General features: G+C 34.9%; 1 protein-coding gene across 11 annotated transcripts in view; it reads right to left on the reverse strand.

The window, feature by feature from the left end:
- The window catches only part of CPEB2 (cytoplasmic polyadenylation element binding protein 2), a 68,802-nt gene that overhangs the window by 41,369 nt on the left and 11,264 nt on the right, over nt 1-16,169 (reverse strand). For 10 of the 11 annotated variants that reach the window (XM_074350039.1, XM_074350059.1, XM_074350056.1 and 7 more), the window contains one exon: nt 12,898-12,988. In XM_074350039.1, coding sequence (XP_074206140.1) covers nt 12,898-12,988 — 91 coding nt within the window. Of the gene's footprint in view, nt 1-3,225; nt 3,247-12,897; nt 12,989-16,169 lie in introns of those variants that run through there. The other variant, XM_074350114.1, reaches the window with a different exon arrangement.

Consider the following 16,169-nt stretch of genomic DNA (forward strand, 5'->3'; position numbering starts at 1 on the left):
GTAAGGTAAATCATCCATTAAAAAAGTTATAGAATGATTACGTAGCATATTAGATAACTTATACTTTAAAAGAGAAAAAAAAAAACCCACAAAAAGGCCACACTATAGTAACACCAATTCCTCCCTGTTGTCTAAAAGGCCTGTGGCACCAGCTGGCAGCTGTAGATTAACACCTGTTCCAGTCAATGCTATGACGCCCAAACGGGCAGACGTAGGACTGCCCAGAGTGAAAAAATAAATTTCCGAGCCTTCCTTGTAGTTAAATGTGCCTGTGTGTCTAAGATCTGGACAATGGGATGTAAAACAAAACTGGTATGTGAAGTTTCTGCGAAGCACCCTTGGAAGGGAAGATCGTCCCTCTCCTTTACCTCCAGCTTACTGGAATGCAGATGCAACAGCTCAACTGAATCACTCAGCCGTCCCAGATCATGAGGCTGAAGGTGGGTGTTAAAATGACAGCAGAACAACAAAACAGAAGGACTTAGATCCATAAAAATCACAGTACCACTTCCAGGAGTGTTATGTTTATGTAAAAGAAAAAGACATCTGTCTTGTCTAAGCTGCTTATTGAGTTTTCTGTTGTACCAGTTTTCTAACCTTACAAATAAAGTCCTCTAGTAATAGGTTTCGACAAACTGAATTATAGGTAACTGGGCTATTATTTATTGTTGTGAAAACATGATAAAAAACTTCAAGATGGTTTTAACATATCTATAATTAATGTGCATATATTATTTCTTGGTACATTTTCTTTTACATTAAAATACTATAAAATTTAAAACTTTTGAAAAATGTATATTTATTCTTATGTGTCAGTGAATAACTCAGTATCTTAAAATTGTCTTATTAGTCTATTATGATTTTAATAATATGCATAATAATATCTAAAAAGTCACGTTAACCATTTTAGATGTGTATTAGAGCATCAAAAAACACTGAAATATGACAACTGCACACCAATTACTGCAAGACAATTACCAGTTACTAAAATTTCAACAAAGCAGTATTTCTAAGACATACAAAAGTTTAGTCAATATTGAAGACCATTCATATATATATATCATATATACATACTTATTGATAAATATTGATATCAATATACAAGTTCTTTCTTCAAACTAATTACTTAATGCCAATAAAAATAACATAAAATAGTGATAAGATTATAACTTTTCTTATTTCATTTTTTCTTGGATTTAAACATACTTTTAAAATTGTAGAAATATGAATTAGAAAGGATAAGATGAAGCAATCACTTCCCCAACATCTCTTAATGTTTGTGTATTCTTAAGTGGAAAGGCCTCTAGTTAACCAGAAGGCATCCGATTGGTGAAGTACCCTCTTATCTTCTTTCCCAGGTACCATACTCTCTTGGTTCTCTATCAGCAGCCATTCTTCAAGTCGTCTCTGCTGTATCCTCTTCCTCGTCTCAACCTTTAAATGTTAAAGCCCCAGTGTTCAACCCTTGGACTTCTCTTCTTATACTGCCTCCCTAGGTGACATTATCTGCTACCAAAACTTCAAGTATCACCTCTCAGCATTTCCACATTTATATCTCTAACTGCAACCTCTGTCCCTCAAACCCATATTTCCCCAGATCCATGTATAGCACTTTCTTCGATTAATTTGCTCATCCGAAAACCTTGGGTTACCTTTACTCTTCACTCTGTCTAATCTGTGCATAAATTCGTCAACAAACCTTAACTGTTCTATTATCGACATAGACCTCAATCTGATTGCTCCTCACCAGCTCCTTGACTTTTTCGCTAGCCCATGCCGTCCCCACCTCTGCACAGACTGCTGGAATAACCTGACAGTGTAGTCTCTATTCAGAAGCCTGTGTGATACTTTTAAAACCTAAGTCAGCCCATGCTGCTTTATTGCTCAAAACCCTCCCATACTTAGAATAAGTATCTGGCCCCTTGTCCTCTACCATTCTAGCTACACTGGCCTCTATATTACTCAAATATGCCAGGAGTGGTCCCATTTCAGGATCTGTAGATTTCCTCTTCTTTCTGTCTGAAATGCATTTGCCTACATATGACCAAAGCTTGCACCTCTCACTTCACTTAGGTCTTTAAGAGCTGCCATCACAGACCATCCTATCTAAAACAGCAGCTTCTTTCTTTCTCTGCACCCATGACACTGTGTGTTTTCCTTGTTAGCACTGATTCCTGTTACCCCTATCCTTCATTAAAACAGTCTCATGAGGGCAGGACTTTGTCTTTTTTATTCTCTACTGTATCTGTAGCATCTAAAACAGATCTTAGTACATAACAGGCCCCAAATATTTATGAAATGGATGAATTAAGTATCTCATTCTATTACATGGACCACGAACTTAATCTAAAGCACAATATCTAAATATGTGTTTGCATGTGGGGAATGGAAAGGACATCCTCTCAGTGAATGGAAAAATCACAGAACAAACTTTTATTAGTTCATTTGGAAACCCCTTAAATACGGGGAGGGGAGGGAAGAAGACAAGTCCTGTTTTTTGTTCTTTGTCAAGATAAATTTTTCCCTTCTGCACAACTGTTTTCTTTTTTTTAATGAATACATCCAAAAAATGATTTCCGAAACCCTAATATTCACCGTTAATGATGCCAACCTACTCTTCATTAGTGATGAGAAAATTGCTATAGAACAATGCTACACATTCTGCCAACTCCTTTAAATGGAAAAATTTTAAATTACATACTAGATCATAAACAGTTTGAGTTAGAATATTAAACCAATTAATAAGAGAGGCAGTATGGTGCAGTGGTTAAAAGCACAAACTCAAGAACTAGCTATTAAGTTCCACTACTTCCCAGCACTGAAACTTGGATAACTATTATTAGTAAGCCACCACAGTCATCCAACTGCAAAATAAGGGTAAATATCTACCCTTAGTTGTGAGCATTAAATAAATTAATATATACATGTAGAGTCCTCAGAACAGTGCTTAGCATACATCAGGTGCTCAGTAAACAATATGCATGTTACACATTGTGTGTGTGTGTTTAATATATATATATAATATTATACACACATACACCCTTAAATCTAATACTTTCTTCTTATGTTTTAAATAAAGCATTGCTCCCACTGGTTTGGTAGACTCGTCTCACGTTTTTTTCATTATATATACATTTCACTTTTATTTTGAAATCCAATTAGTAAAAAAAAAAATGGTTTATAGGAAGCCTGGTAAAATCCACTCAGAATGTGGTCATTACCAACCTTGAATAACTCCAATCTCTGCTCAGATCCAATGGGCAGGACAGTCATTCCTGACCTCACTCCCAAATCTCAATGCATGCCTCATAAAAGCCTAAGAATAAGATCATACAAACGTAGAAAAGACCCTTAGATCCAGATCCCAAGAAAGCAAGAGAATCATTCCTTACCTACATTTATTAAAAGCCACCAATCTCCTTTAGTTTCCAGGAAAATTAATCTAGTTGACTCACTCTTAAATCAGGATCCCATCATAATTTTTCACCTAAGCAATTATTTAAAACTTTAAAAACTTTTATCCAATCAATTTTAGGAAATATATTAAGAAATACCAAGGAATATAGAATATCAAAAAGTTTGTTCCAAGTAAGGTATAATCACAAAGAAAGACAAAAACAACAAAAGGCAAAACTTAAATTAAGTCACCAATCATCTGGTAAGATAATGTATTATCATAAAATTACTGCAATAAAACTGATACGAATTGATATAAGCAATTAATATTAAAATCAAGTTGCACTAATGGTCACAAACTTTAAATTGTAAAAGTGTTTTATTAATGAAAATAATATTAAGATAACAGATGGGTAATCAAACATTACCAGTGGCAGTATAAACTGGCATAAAACTTAAAAACAAGTTGGCAATATATATTCAAAACCTCAAATACAAATGTATTAAGTCTACTCAATGGAAATAAACTCAGAAAAAGTTCACCGATTTTTTTGTAAAAACTAAAAAATACCTAACTGTACAACTGTAGGGGAATGGTTATACACTGATTTACATTCATGTAAGTAATTTTTAATGTTCTAAATAAATATTGATAAAGAATGAATTATTGTGGAAAAATGTTTAATCATTCAACCAATAATTTATTGAGCCCCTTCTATTTGCTTGGCATTAAAACAGATGCTGATTCAAGATAATGCAAAAACAGAAGTGGTCAGTTGCTCCCGTGACACACTATCATGAGAAAAGATACATATACTTAAAAAAAAAAAAACTGACTGAATCAAAAATAAATGAGAAAAGTGTCCAGATTAAAAACGAGTATGATTCCTTAACAACCTTTACCACAGTAATCTACGGACTGGGAGTGTTGTGGGGCCTCACTAAGGAGGTAAGCAGACTAGGGGTTACAGAGACTTCCAACTGATGTGCTCATCCCTGCTGCTTCCTGAAATCCCTAAAATGACAGCACAGAAGTTTTAAAGAGGCATAACCCACACTAGGACAAAGAAAATGGGACATGATCACAGAAGGATCAAATTGACATTTTTGGAAGCTGTGAACATAACTGGCTAAGTGGTAACTGACTTTGGAGACCAAATACCACTGACAGCACTGAGACCAGAACCGGTGTGTGTATGGGGAAGACGATCAAGAAACAAGCCATTTACCGTAGCAGAAGCCTGGGAGGGTTCAGAAATAAGCTCTGGTTATCAATGAGAGTAGATATGGGGTAGAATTAAAAACAGGAAGGCTAACAATCACTTGTTAGTTTTTACATCAATCAGAAAGAAACGCAGCCCCTTCTTTGGCTCTTCTAAGAAGGCTAGAAGCCAGGCCTACAGCTCCCAGGCAGAAGGAGGGACATACATCCAGCTCCATTTCCCAAACCAAAAGAAAAAACCTGAATACAGACATTGTGACAGTTCAACTTGGTTGGCTTACAGAAACTCTTGCTAGATTATAAACCCCAACTACATACACAGAGTTACCATCAGAGTTTTTGTCTTGTCTTTAAAATAAATGGACAGCAAAGGATCATAAGATATTTGATGAAAACTCCAGCATGAGAAAAAAAAAATAAGAGCAAAACTAAACAAATAGAAAAGAGGAACTTAAAAAGAAGCAGAGACAATACAAGGAACTGGAAAAATAATCTTTAAAAACTATAACATGGTGTTTAAAGTTAAACACTCCAGAAATATAAGATCAAAGAAGAAAAATAGGAAAGTACTGAGACATTTTAAAAGAGGGTCTTTAAAGTTGTAGGAGAAAAATTTTTAAATAATAAAATCATTTTTTTAAATTTTAAATTCAGAGATGAGGAAACCACAAAAGATAAAGCAATGGAAATTAGAAAAGCAGATGATGAGTATAGAAGGTTTCGTATCTGAAGAACAGGAACTCCAGAAAGAGGTAACATAAAAAATAGAAGGGGAAAAATCATCAGAGAAACATTCCAAATTTCTAAGAATTGAAAGAAATTAATCTCTGAATTAAAATGACCCAATAAATGTGCAGTGCAGGATATTAAAATAAGGGAAGGGGAAGGGAGAGAAGGGGAGGGGAGGGGAAAGGAGGAAGTAAGAAAGGGAAGGAGGGAAGAAGACAGGTAGGTAAAGTCCCCCACCACCATGCCCTGAGAGACCCATATATCATTATCATGAAATTTCAGGACCACAGACATAAAAACATTCTAAAAGCTTCCAGTAAAAAAAAGCAAAAAATTAAAAAAAAAAACAACACAAAACAAGGCAATCAACCATACAAATGAACAGGTTTTAGAATGGTATTACATACAGTAACCCTAGAAGTAATGAAGCTTTGCTTTCAACATTCAATTACTAATACAGAATTCTACACCAACCTATCACCTTATATAGGTAGAATAAACATATTTTCATACATACAGGTCTCAAAATTTATATTCCAACTGAAGGAAGGTACTGTAAGACAGGTCCAATAAAACAAAGGTTCACACCATGAAGAAAGCACATGGAAATCAGGACAAGAACTCCAAAGGAAAAAGGAATTCCAGGGATTAAGGAAGTGCCAAATTGACAGTTATGGTGGGCTACAAGGATATCAACAACAATAGACAAAAAGAAAAAAAAAAAACCTAGATTATTTGATGTTTTTACGTGAATTGAGAGAAACTTCATAGTTCTATAAACATATTCTGGGATGAATCAGTGACAAGTACTTAGAAAACTAAGCAAACAAACCAAAAGAAACAATGATTAATTCCAGGAAAAGCAAAGTTATATGAAAAAGAAAATGTTGTAATACAAAACATATGAGGTTCATCTACAAGTAATATTTGCATTATCATAGTAATATTCCCCCTAACTTAAACAAAAGTGGCCCTAAAATAATTTTAAGAGGACAGAGCACAATGTTGGAGGTATGGGTAAATCAAAGTAGATAGTCAACAAATACCTAAAATGTAGGAGATATAAAGCGTAAATATTATTTACAAATCATCATTACAGGAAGAATTGCTAAATAAAGTTCAAAGTAGCTACATCTAAGGAACAGGAATCAAAAGTAGACAGAGAAGAACCAGGAAGAAGACTTCTATTTTTTGCTCTATGAGCCTTATGGCACTATTTCACTTTTTAACCTACGTACATATTTTTTAAACTAATTTTTTATAAGATCACCAGGTTGGAGGGAAGATAAATATTTGAATATTTCAAATATCTTAAACTTATATATTTAAAAAGAAAAGATTAGAAAAATTATATACCAAAAATATCAAATATGGTTATTCTACCTTATGGAACTATTGATGATTTTAAAAACTTTTTTTGCCTAGTTTTTCCAAATTTCTTTTAATGAATACATAATACTTTATGTAATAAGAAAACAAACATTTCAAAAGGATAAAGTTGTATACTCCAGAGGAAAACCTCCATTAGAGATTCTTGGATACTCTTCAAATACCATAAGCAGCTAAAATTCATAGGCCTAATTATCCCATGTACTTGCTTCTATCACTGCAAGTTCTATACAAAAAATACATTTTTTTTATTTTCAATTTAAAAATAAGAATCATAAGCCCACATTTAAAGTTCTAAGAAATATGCTTCGTGGTGAAAAACCGGCTTCTAATAACACGTGTTCTGAATAAATAAAGTGATTTTAAGAAAATTCATTGTCATTTCTGTGTTGATGGGTTTTAGTTTAAAAAAAACTGCAGTCTGTTGTAACTCAAATTGTTTAGTTGAATATTCAGACACCTGAAGAAATAAACTCAACTATGTTCTAAATTTAATAATATTGTTGCTAATTAAGAGATACCTAAAAAGAAATGAAAATAAAACTTTAAAATCTCTATCCATGATACCATATTTCAAATAAATTTTCTAAAACAAGCACTTTTACAACCACATTTTCAAAATTTCCTTTTCAATCTGCAGATAATACTGATGACAGAAGTTAAACTCTTATAAATTGTACTTTCCTGAAGATGAACTGAATTCTGAGTATTTGGGGGGTAAAAGTTATCAAGTATTTCACAATAGTGATCATCTCTCTTAAAGTCAGAATACTTTTAATAAAATATATATGACTTCTATATAAATATAATTTGTTGCAAAGTTAATGATTTTTCTCTTTGTCAATGGTCAGTGATCTACAGGAAAAAGAAAAAAACTGAATGAAGGGGAAAGAATATGTAAATTCTACTAATTCTACTAACTCCTTTTTAAAATAAAAGGAAGCTGAAAGCATACACAGCAATCCATCCATAATTACCTTTTTTTTTTTTTTTGAAGATATTCTAATAAAATGATTTTCATCTATACTTTTTTGGGCACTTGTGAAAATTTTGACTCCAGGAAACACAAGTGGCTGAAGAAAAGCAAAATTAGCTCTGAAAAATGCACCCCTCTCTGTCACAGAGAAGCAGCTCGGGCAGTGTAAGAGGGCTATACACCTGCTTTGGCACAGATACTATCAATATCAGTTTCATTTTCACTTTGCTGTTTTTTAATAAATGCCATTAAATTCTTTGCAACTCCCTATAGATCTCTTTGATCTTGTTCTCCTATATGAAAATTTCTCCAAGTGTGTTTTTTACATAAACTGCAATGCACAATCTCTAGAAGTAGGGCCCTGAAACCTGCATGTTAAACATGCTCTCGGAGTTTGAGAACCTCTGTCCAGCTCAGGAGTTCTTAAGTTCCAAACTAAGTTCTCATATCAGACTGTTAGAAATTTATACAAGTTATTTTGTTAACTCTTGTACTTCTAATTTTATAGTAAGGCAAGTAAAGAGAGTCAGAGGGAAAAGAAAAGTGTCTTGAAGAGAAGAGACAAGAATTTACTTGGTACTACCAAGACCACTTGACCACGTAACACCTTACAGAAGTCATTCCTTATTTTCTCAGGGATTATTTTCCTTAAAATAAGCAGAGATTTCTAGTTCAGGAGTCTTAGAAACAGGAGTTTAGTAGTCATGTAATAAAAATGATGCTAGATATACAAAAACACATAGTAAATAAAACATTTGAAAGGCATCCACTTCTAAAAATATGTTGGTATTGCAAAATCATGCTCTAAATCCTTTTTTCTAAATTCCCCTTAATTGTTTAGGGAACATTGGTAAAAACATCGTGACTTGCTGAGACAGATCCTCCCAAGAACTGTTATATAAACTGCATTTCTTCCTACTGTTCTCAAATCTTTTATGAGTTTAAATTAAACTTTTTTGTTTGTCCTTATGCTTTGGGGGAGGGGGGTAAGCAATTTTTGGTAAAAATGCTTACACAGTAAGACCGTTTTTGTAAACTGCTGAAGGCACAGAGGGAAGGGAGTTTAACAAGAATAACTGTCTTGTTCTTTTGTTTAAAGGAGAATGAATTGACCCACACATACATAAAACGATCACAGATTATTTAATATAGGTATGTAAATACAAATCTGCAAAATCACAAAACTGCCCTTGGCATAGCATGATTTACTTTAACCATTAAAAGTAAGTCACAGACAAACCATATTTGTCCTTCCTTTGAAAAGGAAAATAATTGTCAGAAACCAAGACAGTTATCAGAAAATGGGATATTAATGGTGAGAAACCACTGCAGAATAAATAAAACAGACTGGTCAGTGCCACTTGTACTAAGGAAAGCGTAAGACAGTGTGTTAGTGTTCCCAATCCAGAGCATAAGACAGCACAGCCCGCACAGGGGGCTGGGCCGTGTCACACCCAATCAGCACCAGGCAGCCCCAAAGCAGCTATGCCAGGACTAGCCTGCTTTCAGTTCCTCAGTTGTGCCAAGCTCCTAAATACAACCTGGTCCCTCTGTCTAGCTGACACTTCCCCCAATATTTTTTCCATCTTTGTGCTGCTCAGGTTTCAGGTCTCAGCTCTCTTTACTCCACACGTACATAAGGTACCCCCACTTATTACCTCCCTATGCGCTTTATAGTCTCCTACATAGTATTTCTAACACTTGTGGTTATATGTACATATAATCTGTATGTATTATATGTATATATTATTTTAGTATGTTATATGTATCTCTGTATATTACACAAGGTCTCTCTTTCCTCTTTAGGCTGTGCATTTCACAAGAACAGAGACCATGTCTATCTCAAATAGTGCACAGCCAGGATCTTGGACACTGCCTGGTACAAAAGCAGCACACTTAGTGGAATTAAATGCAGTCAGACTTTCATCTTTTGTTGCCAACACTTCACATCTATAAAGCCTCAACAAGACAAGACCAGACCCTTTCACCTGCTATGCTAGACCGTAAAAACCTTAGCATTAAACAACGGAGGTTCCCTATTGACCTGTAAAACCCAGCAGGCTTGTATTTTGGGCTTAAGAGGGGGTGGGAGGGTCCTTTGTTAGTATAATCAGTCAGTTATCAGTCATGCCAATAACCTGTCATAGACTTTCTTTGGATTCCAGAGATCTGCTTGATTGCTTTTCTGTCTACCGGACATTAACTCTTACCTTAAGTAGTTTGTCTTTTCCGTTAAAAAAGTAGAACCAAATGCAAATTTAGTTTCTGCCTTTCATCTCTGTGGAAGGCAGCCCCCATGATGGCCTCCACTGATCCTTGCCTCCTAGTTTTCAAAGCTCCTGAGTAGCAGACTCCTCCCCAGTGGAGCAGGGCTGGACCTAGGTAGCTAGCAGGATGTCATGGTAGGATGGTGTGAGATTTCTGAAGCTAAATCATAGAAGACACTGGAACATCTCTCTTGAGCTTTATCATTTGCTTTAGGGGGATGCAGCACCATGCTCTGAGGACACTCCAGCAGTCCTGTGGAGAGGTCCGCATGATCAATCAGTTCTCCTGCCAACAGCCTGCACTAACTTGCCAGCCACATGAGGAAGAGGATCCTCCACCCTTAGTCAAGCCTTCAGATGACTGCAGCCTCAGCTGATACCCTGACTGCTCCCTCCTGAGATCCTCACCAGACACAACCAGCTAACGTGCTTCTGAATTCTAACCCACCGAAACTGGACTTGACAATAAATATTTACTGTTGCTTTAAACTACCAAATTTGGGGGTAATTAGTTACGTAGCAATAGGTAACTAAGACAATCTTTCATCACTCAAGTTCGCACAAAATTGTCTAGAAACTTTCACCGTTAATACAAAGGGAAACAAGAAATTTTTATTATTGTTCACTAGATCCCATAGTGAAAAAGCAAGTGGTTTTTTTTTTGAAAACATTTTAAAAGGATAAAATAAGATTAGATTCATTCTATTTTTCAGAATAGAGAAAAGAATTTCCTTATATGGAATAGAGGGATGAAAAAATGAGACAGGAGAGGTGGGATAGAAGCTGAAGTGATGCCCTAAAGACCAGGAAAGGAAAGGAGGGGAAACACATTCAGGGATTGGTTTCTTCCATTTGTCACAACTTTGCTTTAGCAGATTTTACTGGCCCAGTGCAAAGAAAACACGTAATGATTAGAGTGTCAGGAGGAAGATATACAATGTGTAATCCCAGAAGGCAGGGAGATTTGTACTAGTAATAAAAGGAAAGAAAACTAAGTGGCAGCACCTGGATATCAAGATCATTTTAAAAAGGTCTATGATAGCTATTTGGCAGAAGTACCAGTCGTATTTCTTTATTCTATGTAGAGAAGTTTTATCAAATGTTTTTTTCTCTATTTCCTGCCATAATAAATGTGGAACATAAAATACTCCAATTAGAAACACAGATTTGTCATCATGATTCCTAAAGATGGTAGTGAGCACGTTTTTCCCCTTCCCACAGCCAAAGATAGTTTTTCTAACAAAAGAATTTTGAAGTCACTTGAGTTTTTTTTTTAACTATTCAATTCCTCTTAGCCTTACACTGCTTCCATTTTCTTTTTCAAAGTCTCCTTTCTAGGTTTCCATCCACTTTTATTATAACACAGAAAAACTGAGATAATTAATAGTGAGATAATTGATGTTTTCTCTTAACATGTTCAAAGGGCTATTTCAAGGAAGACTGGAAGAAACAACAAATGAAAAACTTCTAACTATCCACTGGTAACAGTTAATACTAACTTTATCTTGAATTAGAATTTCTAAGAGTTTTCTTTCTAGAGAAGGCAATCAAATAAACAGAGGGAAATTCTTCATAATCACAGGCTGCTTGCCGGCTTCTATTCTTAAACAGTGGATCCAAGACAAATGCCACTGGAACTGTCAGGATAATGGTGGGGAAGAAGAAAAAAAAAAACAAGACCTCAACTTCAGATACTCAAAAAACTAGGCTGAATTTTGGTTAGAAGCAACCTTCTCCTTCCCCAAAAAACAAACAAACAAACAAAAAGTATAGCTATCTTTATTAGTTTTTGAGAATTCCACTGCCACACATCGCTGACAATCACTAATGATCCCCTGAGCTTCTCAAACTTCTTAAAAAAAGGAATTAAAAAGATAAGGAACTCCTTTACAAGCAAAATCTAGAGTCAGAACTAATGTTTAGCTATCTGATCAGTATTGCCAACTCAGCCAGAGCTATCACCTTGCTGTCAACTCTGAAGTTCTAGAGTTTGTAGGCTAACTCTTGGAAGGGAACTCCTACCTGGCTCTACAAAATTAAAAACAGAAAGATTACAAAGTAACCCAGGCTTGTGATTCAGTGAGAGATCCTGAGCCAGAACCAACCAGTTGAGCGGCTCCTGAATTCCTGATGCACAGGAACTGCGTGAGGTAATCAATGCCTAGTGCTGTTTTAAGCTGCTACGTTTCAGGCTTATTTGTTATGCAGCAACAGACAACTATTATCTCTCATCACTCAAGTTTACACAGTTTGCCAGATATTCACCATTAATATAAAAAGGCAAGGAGATATACTGTATAAAGAAATGTAAAATAATTACTAACATGTAATGTGCAGACAAATGAAAACAAGTGTGTTAACAGAATTTCTTCAGATACAGTTTACTAACTGTGATAAGACCAATAGTGTAAGATCAGTGGGGCTGATTCTTTTTCCTAACTTGCTCCAATTTTTATGAATAGCTTCTCTGCCTCAAAACCTTTTAAAAACCCCATATGACAAGTAGAAGAAAACTGAGAAAGAAGTTATCAAAGGACAATTATAGGCAGGAACCACTGCAAGCTGTGAATGCAAATATTTCAAGAAAGTTATTTTTTCATATTTCTGTATTTGACAGCATTCTATAATAGTGACTATACTATAATGCCTTTACATCCAATCTTCATCCTTTGGTGAACTAACAAGTATCTCTAAACAGTGGCTTTTCCTTAAATAACAAGTCAAGACACATAGGTTTACATTTCTCTTTGTATAAATCAACATAAAACTGAATAGGCTACAAAGGTTCTGATTAACAAACTTGTAACAGAATTTTATAGAGGAGATAGGTGTTACCTAGCGCTCATTTTCATGTAAAAAGTGGTAAAATAAGCAGACAAATCAGTAGATACAAAACTTTTTTTAAAAAAGTCACCTACCCTTAAGAGGATCATGCTCTGCTCTCATAATGTCAATGAGAGAATTTTCCAGAGAGTGCATGTTCAAACTGTCATACATTCTACTTCGATCCTAGGAGAGAAGAAAAAAAAAGAATATAACCTATGCAATTTTTTCAAAAAGCGATGATTAATACACTATCTAAACACTCTTACAGGACACCTAACTAATACAATACTACCAGTCAGTTTGCATCCCAAGACAATGTCAACAACTGAGGCTCTCATGAGCTGTAGTAGCTCCTGTACTGGAGGACAACACATGTAATACATTTATCTCCAAAATCACATATCAAAAGTAATCTTATTTCACTGGCAGTAGAAATGCAATACAGTAAAATAATTTCTATCATTATCATTCTCAATTTATAAAGATCCTAAAATATTACACACAGAGAAAACATTTTTAGTTGTTATTTAACTTCTAAACTTTTCTTCTACGTCTAGGAATACAGACACTGGTGACACTTGAAAAATAAACACTTGGGAGGAAAGGGCTTAATTCTCCATTGCGCACCATACTTTAAACATCCATCAAACACTGTATGTTATTTAACTTAATAGTCAGAATTTCACAATAATGAATGCATAAACATCTTTAACAGCAAAAATCAAAAGCATGAAATACTAGTATCAGAACAAGAACTAATATCTAGAATACTTATATTTAAATCTTGTTCTCTGAAATTCTCATATTTTGGTCTCCACATTTCTAAACCTTCCCTCTCCTCCACCCATCCCTGCAAAAAAGGAAGGTGGGGGAGAAAAGGGTGAAAGCATTCTCATCAGAGAAAATTTTCTACATCATCAAGTCTCAGAACAAAGTCTTTTGTGTAGCTGTAAGTTTTGTTTGCTGAAATGCTAAATCCCTCAACTTGCTTACTAGAAGGAATTTGATTCTTTAAAGCTCATGAATTTATACTGTATTCTGCTCAACATACACTCAGTATACTTGAACAAATATATATAGGGACCCACCACAGCGAGCCCTGACCTGTGCCCCCTGATAAACAGGTAGTCTACTCCCAAAATATGTCAGTGCCAACTCCCACCCATTTAGGGGTGTGTGTGTATGTGTGCTTGCACAAGTGTATGTAAATGAGGGAGAGGCAGGGCAAACCATTTTTGATACTTAAAAAATGATTAACACAGAAATAAAAAAGAGAAGAATCAGAAAAGTAGGAAAAAAACTCTCCACAGAAATCAGACTGAGGTACTTCTCAAACTGGGTCCCTGAGCTTCAAGAAGGACCAAGAAACTGTGAGATTATATATAATGTCCTGTACGTGCGTATACATGTAATTTTTTTTTTTTTCTGAAAGGTTTAGGGCTTTCATCAGGTTTCCAAAGGAGCCCACAATGCAGAGAAGATTCAGAGCCAGTCTCTTAGGAAGCGGAGGGAAAAACAAGAAATTTTCCTGAGACTATGCTGACTTTTCTACTCTACTTCGATGTTTACATGAGTATTGTCAGCTTTTTTAAAGCTAGGGGGCCAGAAACACTACTGCAGACTAAACAAGTCGCTGTCAAGGAATTTGAAAGTGTGAAAAGTTTAACACTCAATGATGGAAAGAATGCTAGACCTGGAGGCTCTTACTGGAGCTTTGTCAATAAATAGCTACACTAGTATTCCTTATTTTTACTTAAAGTCTCCTGAGGTATAACACACCCATCAGTGATAGGTGTTCACTAGAACAATGACCTTAGGGAGGGAGGCACCGAGAATCACTGAGCTGTATGCAACAGTGGTTCTCAAACTTGAGTATGCTTCAGAATCATCTGGAAGGCCTGTTAAACACACATAGCTTGCTGGGACTCATCAAGAGACTGATTCAGTATGTTTGGCGTGGCTCCTGAGAATACGTATTTCAAATAATTTCCCAAGTGATACTGACACTGCTGGTCCAAAAGACCATACTTTAAGAAGAACTGAGCCAAACCTTTCTTAGGTTCTGTTCCATCTTCTAGGAAATAAAATTATCATGTCGAATTAAATGATGCCTAAAGTCCACTTTAAAAATAACAGAAGTAATAGAAAAGCAAAAGACTCAAAGTAGTACATAATAAATGAAAGTGGACTAGAGAAGAGCATGGCCCTCGTACAAAAATGACATACAATTTTAGTAATCTAACCAAATATTTCCATTTTTTTGTGCTTCTACTGTACTTGGTTCATAACTGACTTGGTTTTCCTGACTCTCCCATTAAACTTTAAAGTTAATTTGGGGTAAGGACCTCCTAATTATGGAAAAACTCTCTCTCAAATATTTGTTCAGTGAACAGTATTTTATCTCTAACATAAAAACTCTCCAAAAATGTTTAAGTTTAGCTCAGTTAGGACAAAGACTATACTTTTAACTGGTAATTATGAAGGACTACAAAGACTTCTCAGAATGCTCCACAGAATAGGTACTCAACCGTTAAGTGATAAACTGAGACAAGGATCAGATATAAAGGAAGCCTAACAAACTGCCATTAGTTTAAAAGCTAAATGGAAATCCTCAAACCATTTTAAAGTAACTGTAAATGCACTGATGCTGATTAGCATAAATAACGATGGAAAATCATAGCAATGTAACTTACATTTATTACCATATGGCTATTTGAAAATAGCCAAGATATTTCACAAAAGTAAGAATCTCTAACAGGGAAAGTTTACCCAAATCTATTTTATTTTATTTTACCAATAAAACTGCATTCATTCATTCATTCATTCATTTATTGAGTTATTGAGTTATTTATTGAGTTACTGAGTTACTGGGTTATTGAGTTATTGAGTCATAGTCAGTTTACAATGTTGTGTGCCTAAATCTATTTTAAATATGAAAGGTGTGAGGCAAAGAATCAACTAAACGGGCTTTCAGAAACAGAGATTACAGAATCCCACAACAATGAACAGGCAAAAATTAGAAGAGATTGGTGGAAAAACTATAATCTCTTCTATTTTAGCATTTTATTGTTTTCTTAAACCCAGACATATGCCACAAAAACTATGGAAACAACAATGAAGTCCTAGAAAGACCAAAACACACAGGAAGAACAAAGTCATCCTAATTTTAAAAAAAGATGAGCTGAGAAAGATTATAAACTCTGAAAAATAACTAATGAGGTCAACAACAATAGTAAAACACAACAAAGGAACTTAAACTTAATTAAAATGGAACTTTTCATGGGTTATATTTTTGCTTAGATATATTCAAAACTGTGTTCTATTAAAAAAGCAGTAAAGTAAAATTTGTTCCTTTGACAACGAT

The sequence above is a fragment of the Camelus bactrianus genome, chromosome 2, assembly GCF_048773025.1.
Source record: "Camelus bactrianus isolate YW-2024 breed Bactrian camel chromosome 2, ASM4877302v1, whole genome shotgun sequence".
Lineage (NCBI taxonomy): Eukaryota > Metazoa > Chordata > Mammalia > Artiodactyla > Camelidae > Camelus > Camelus bactrianus.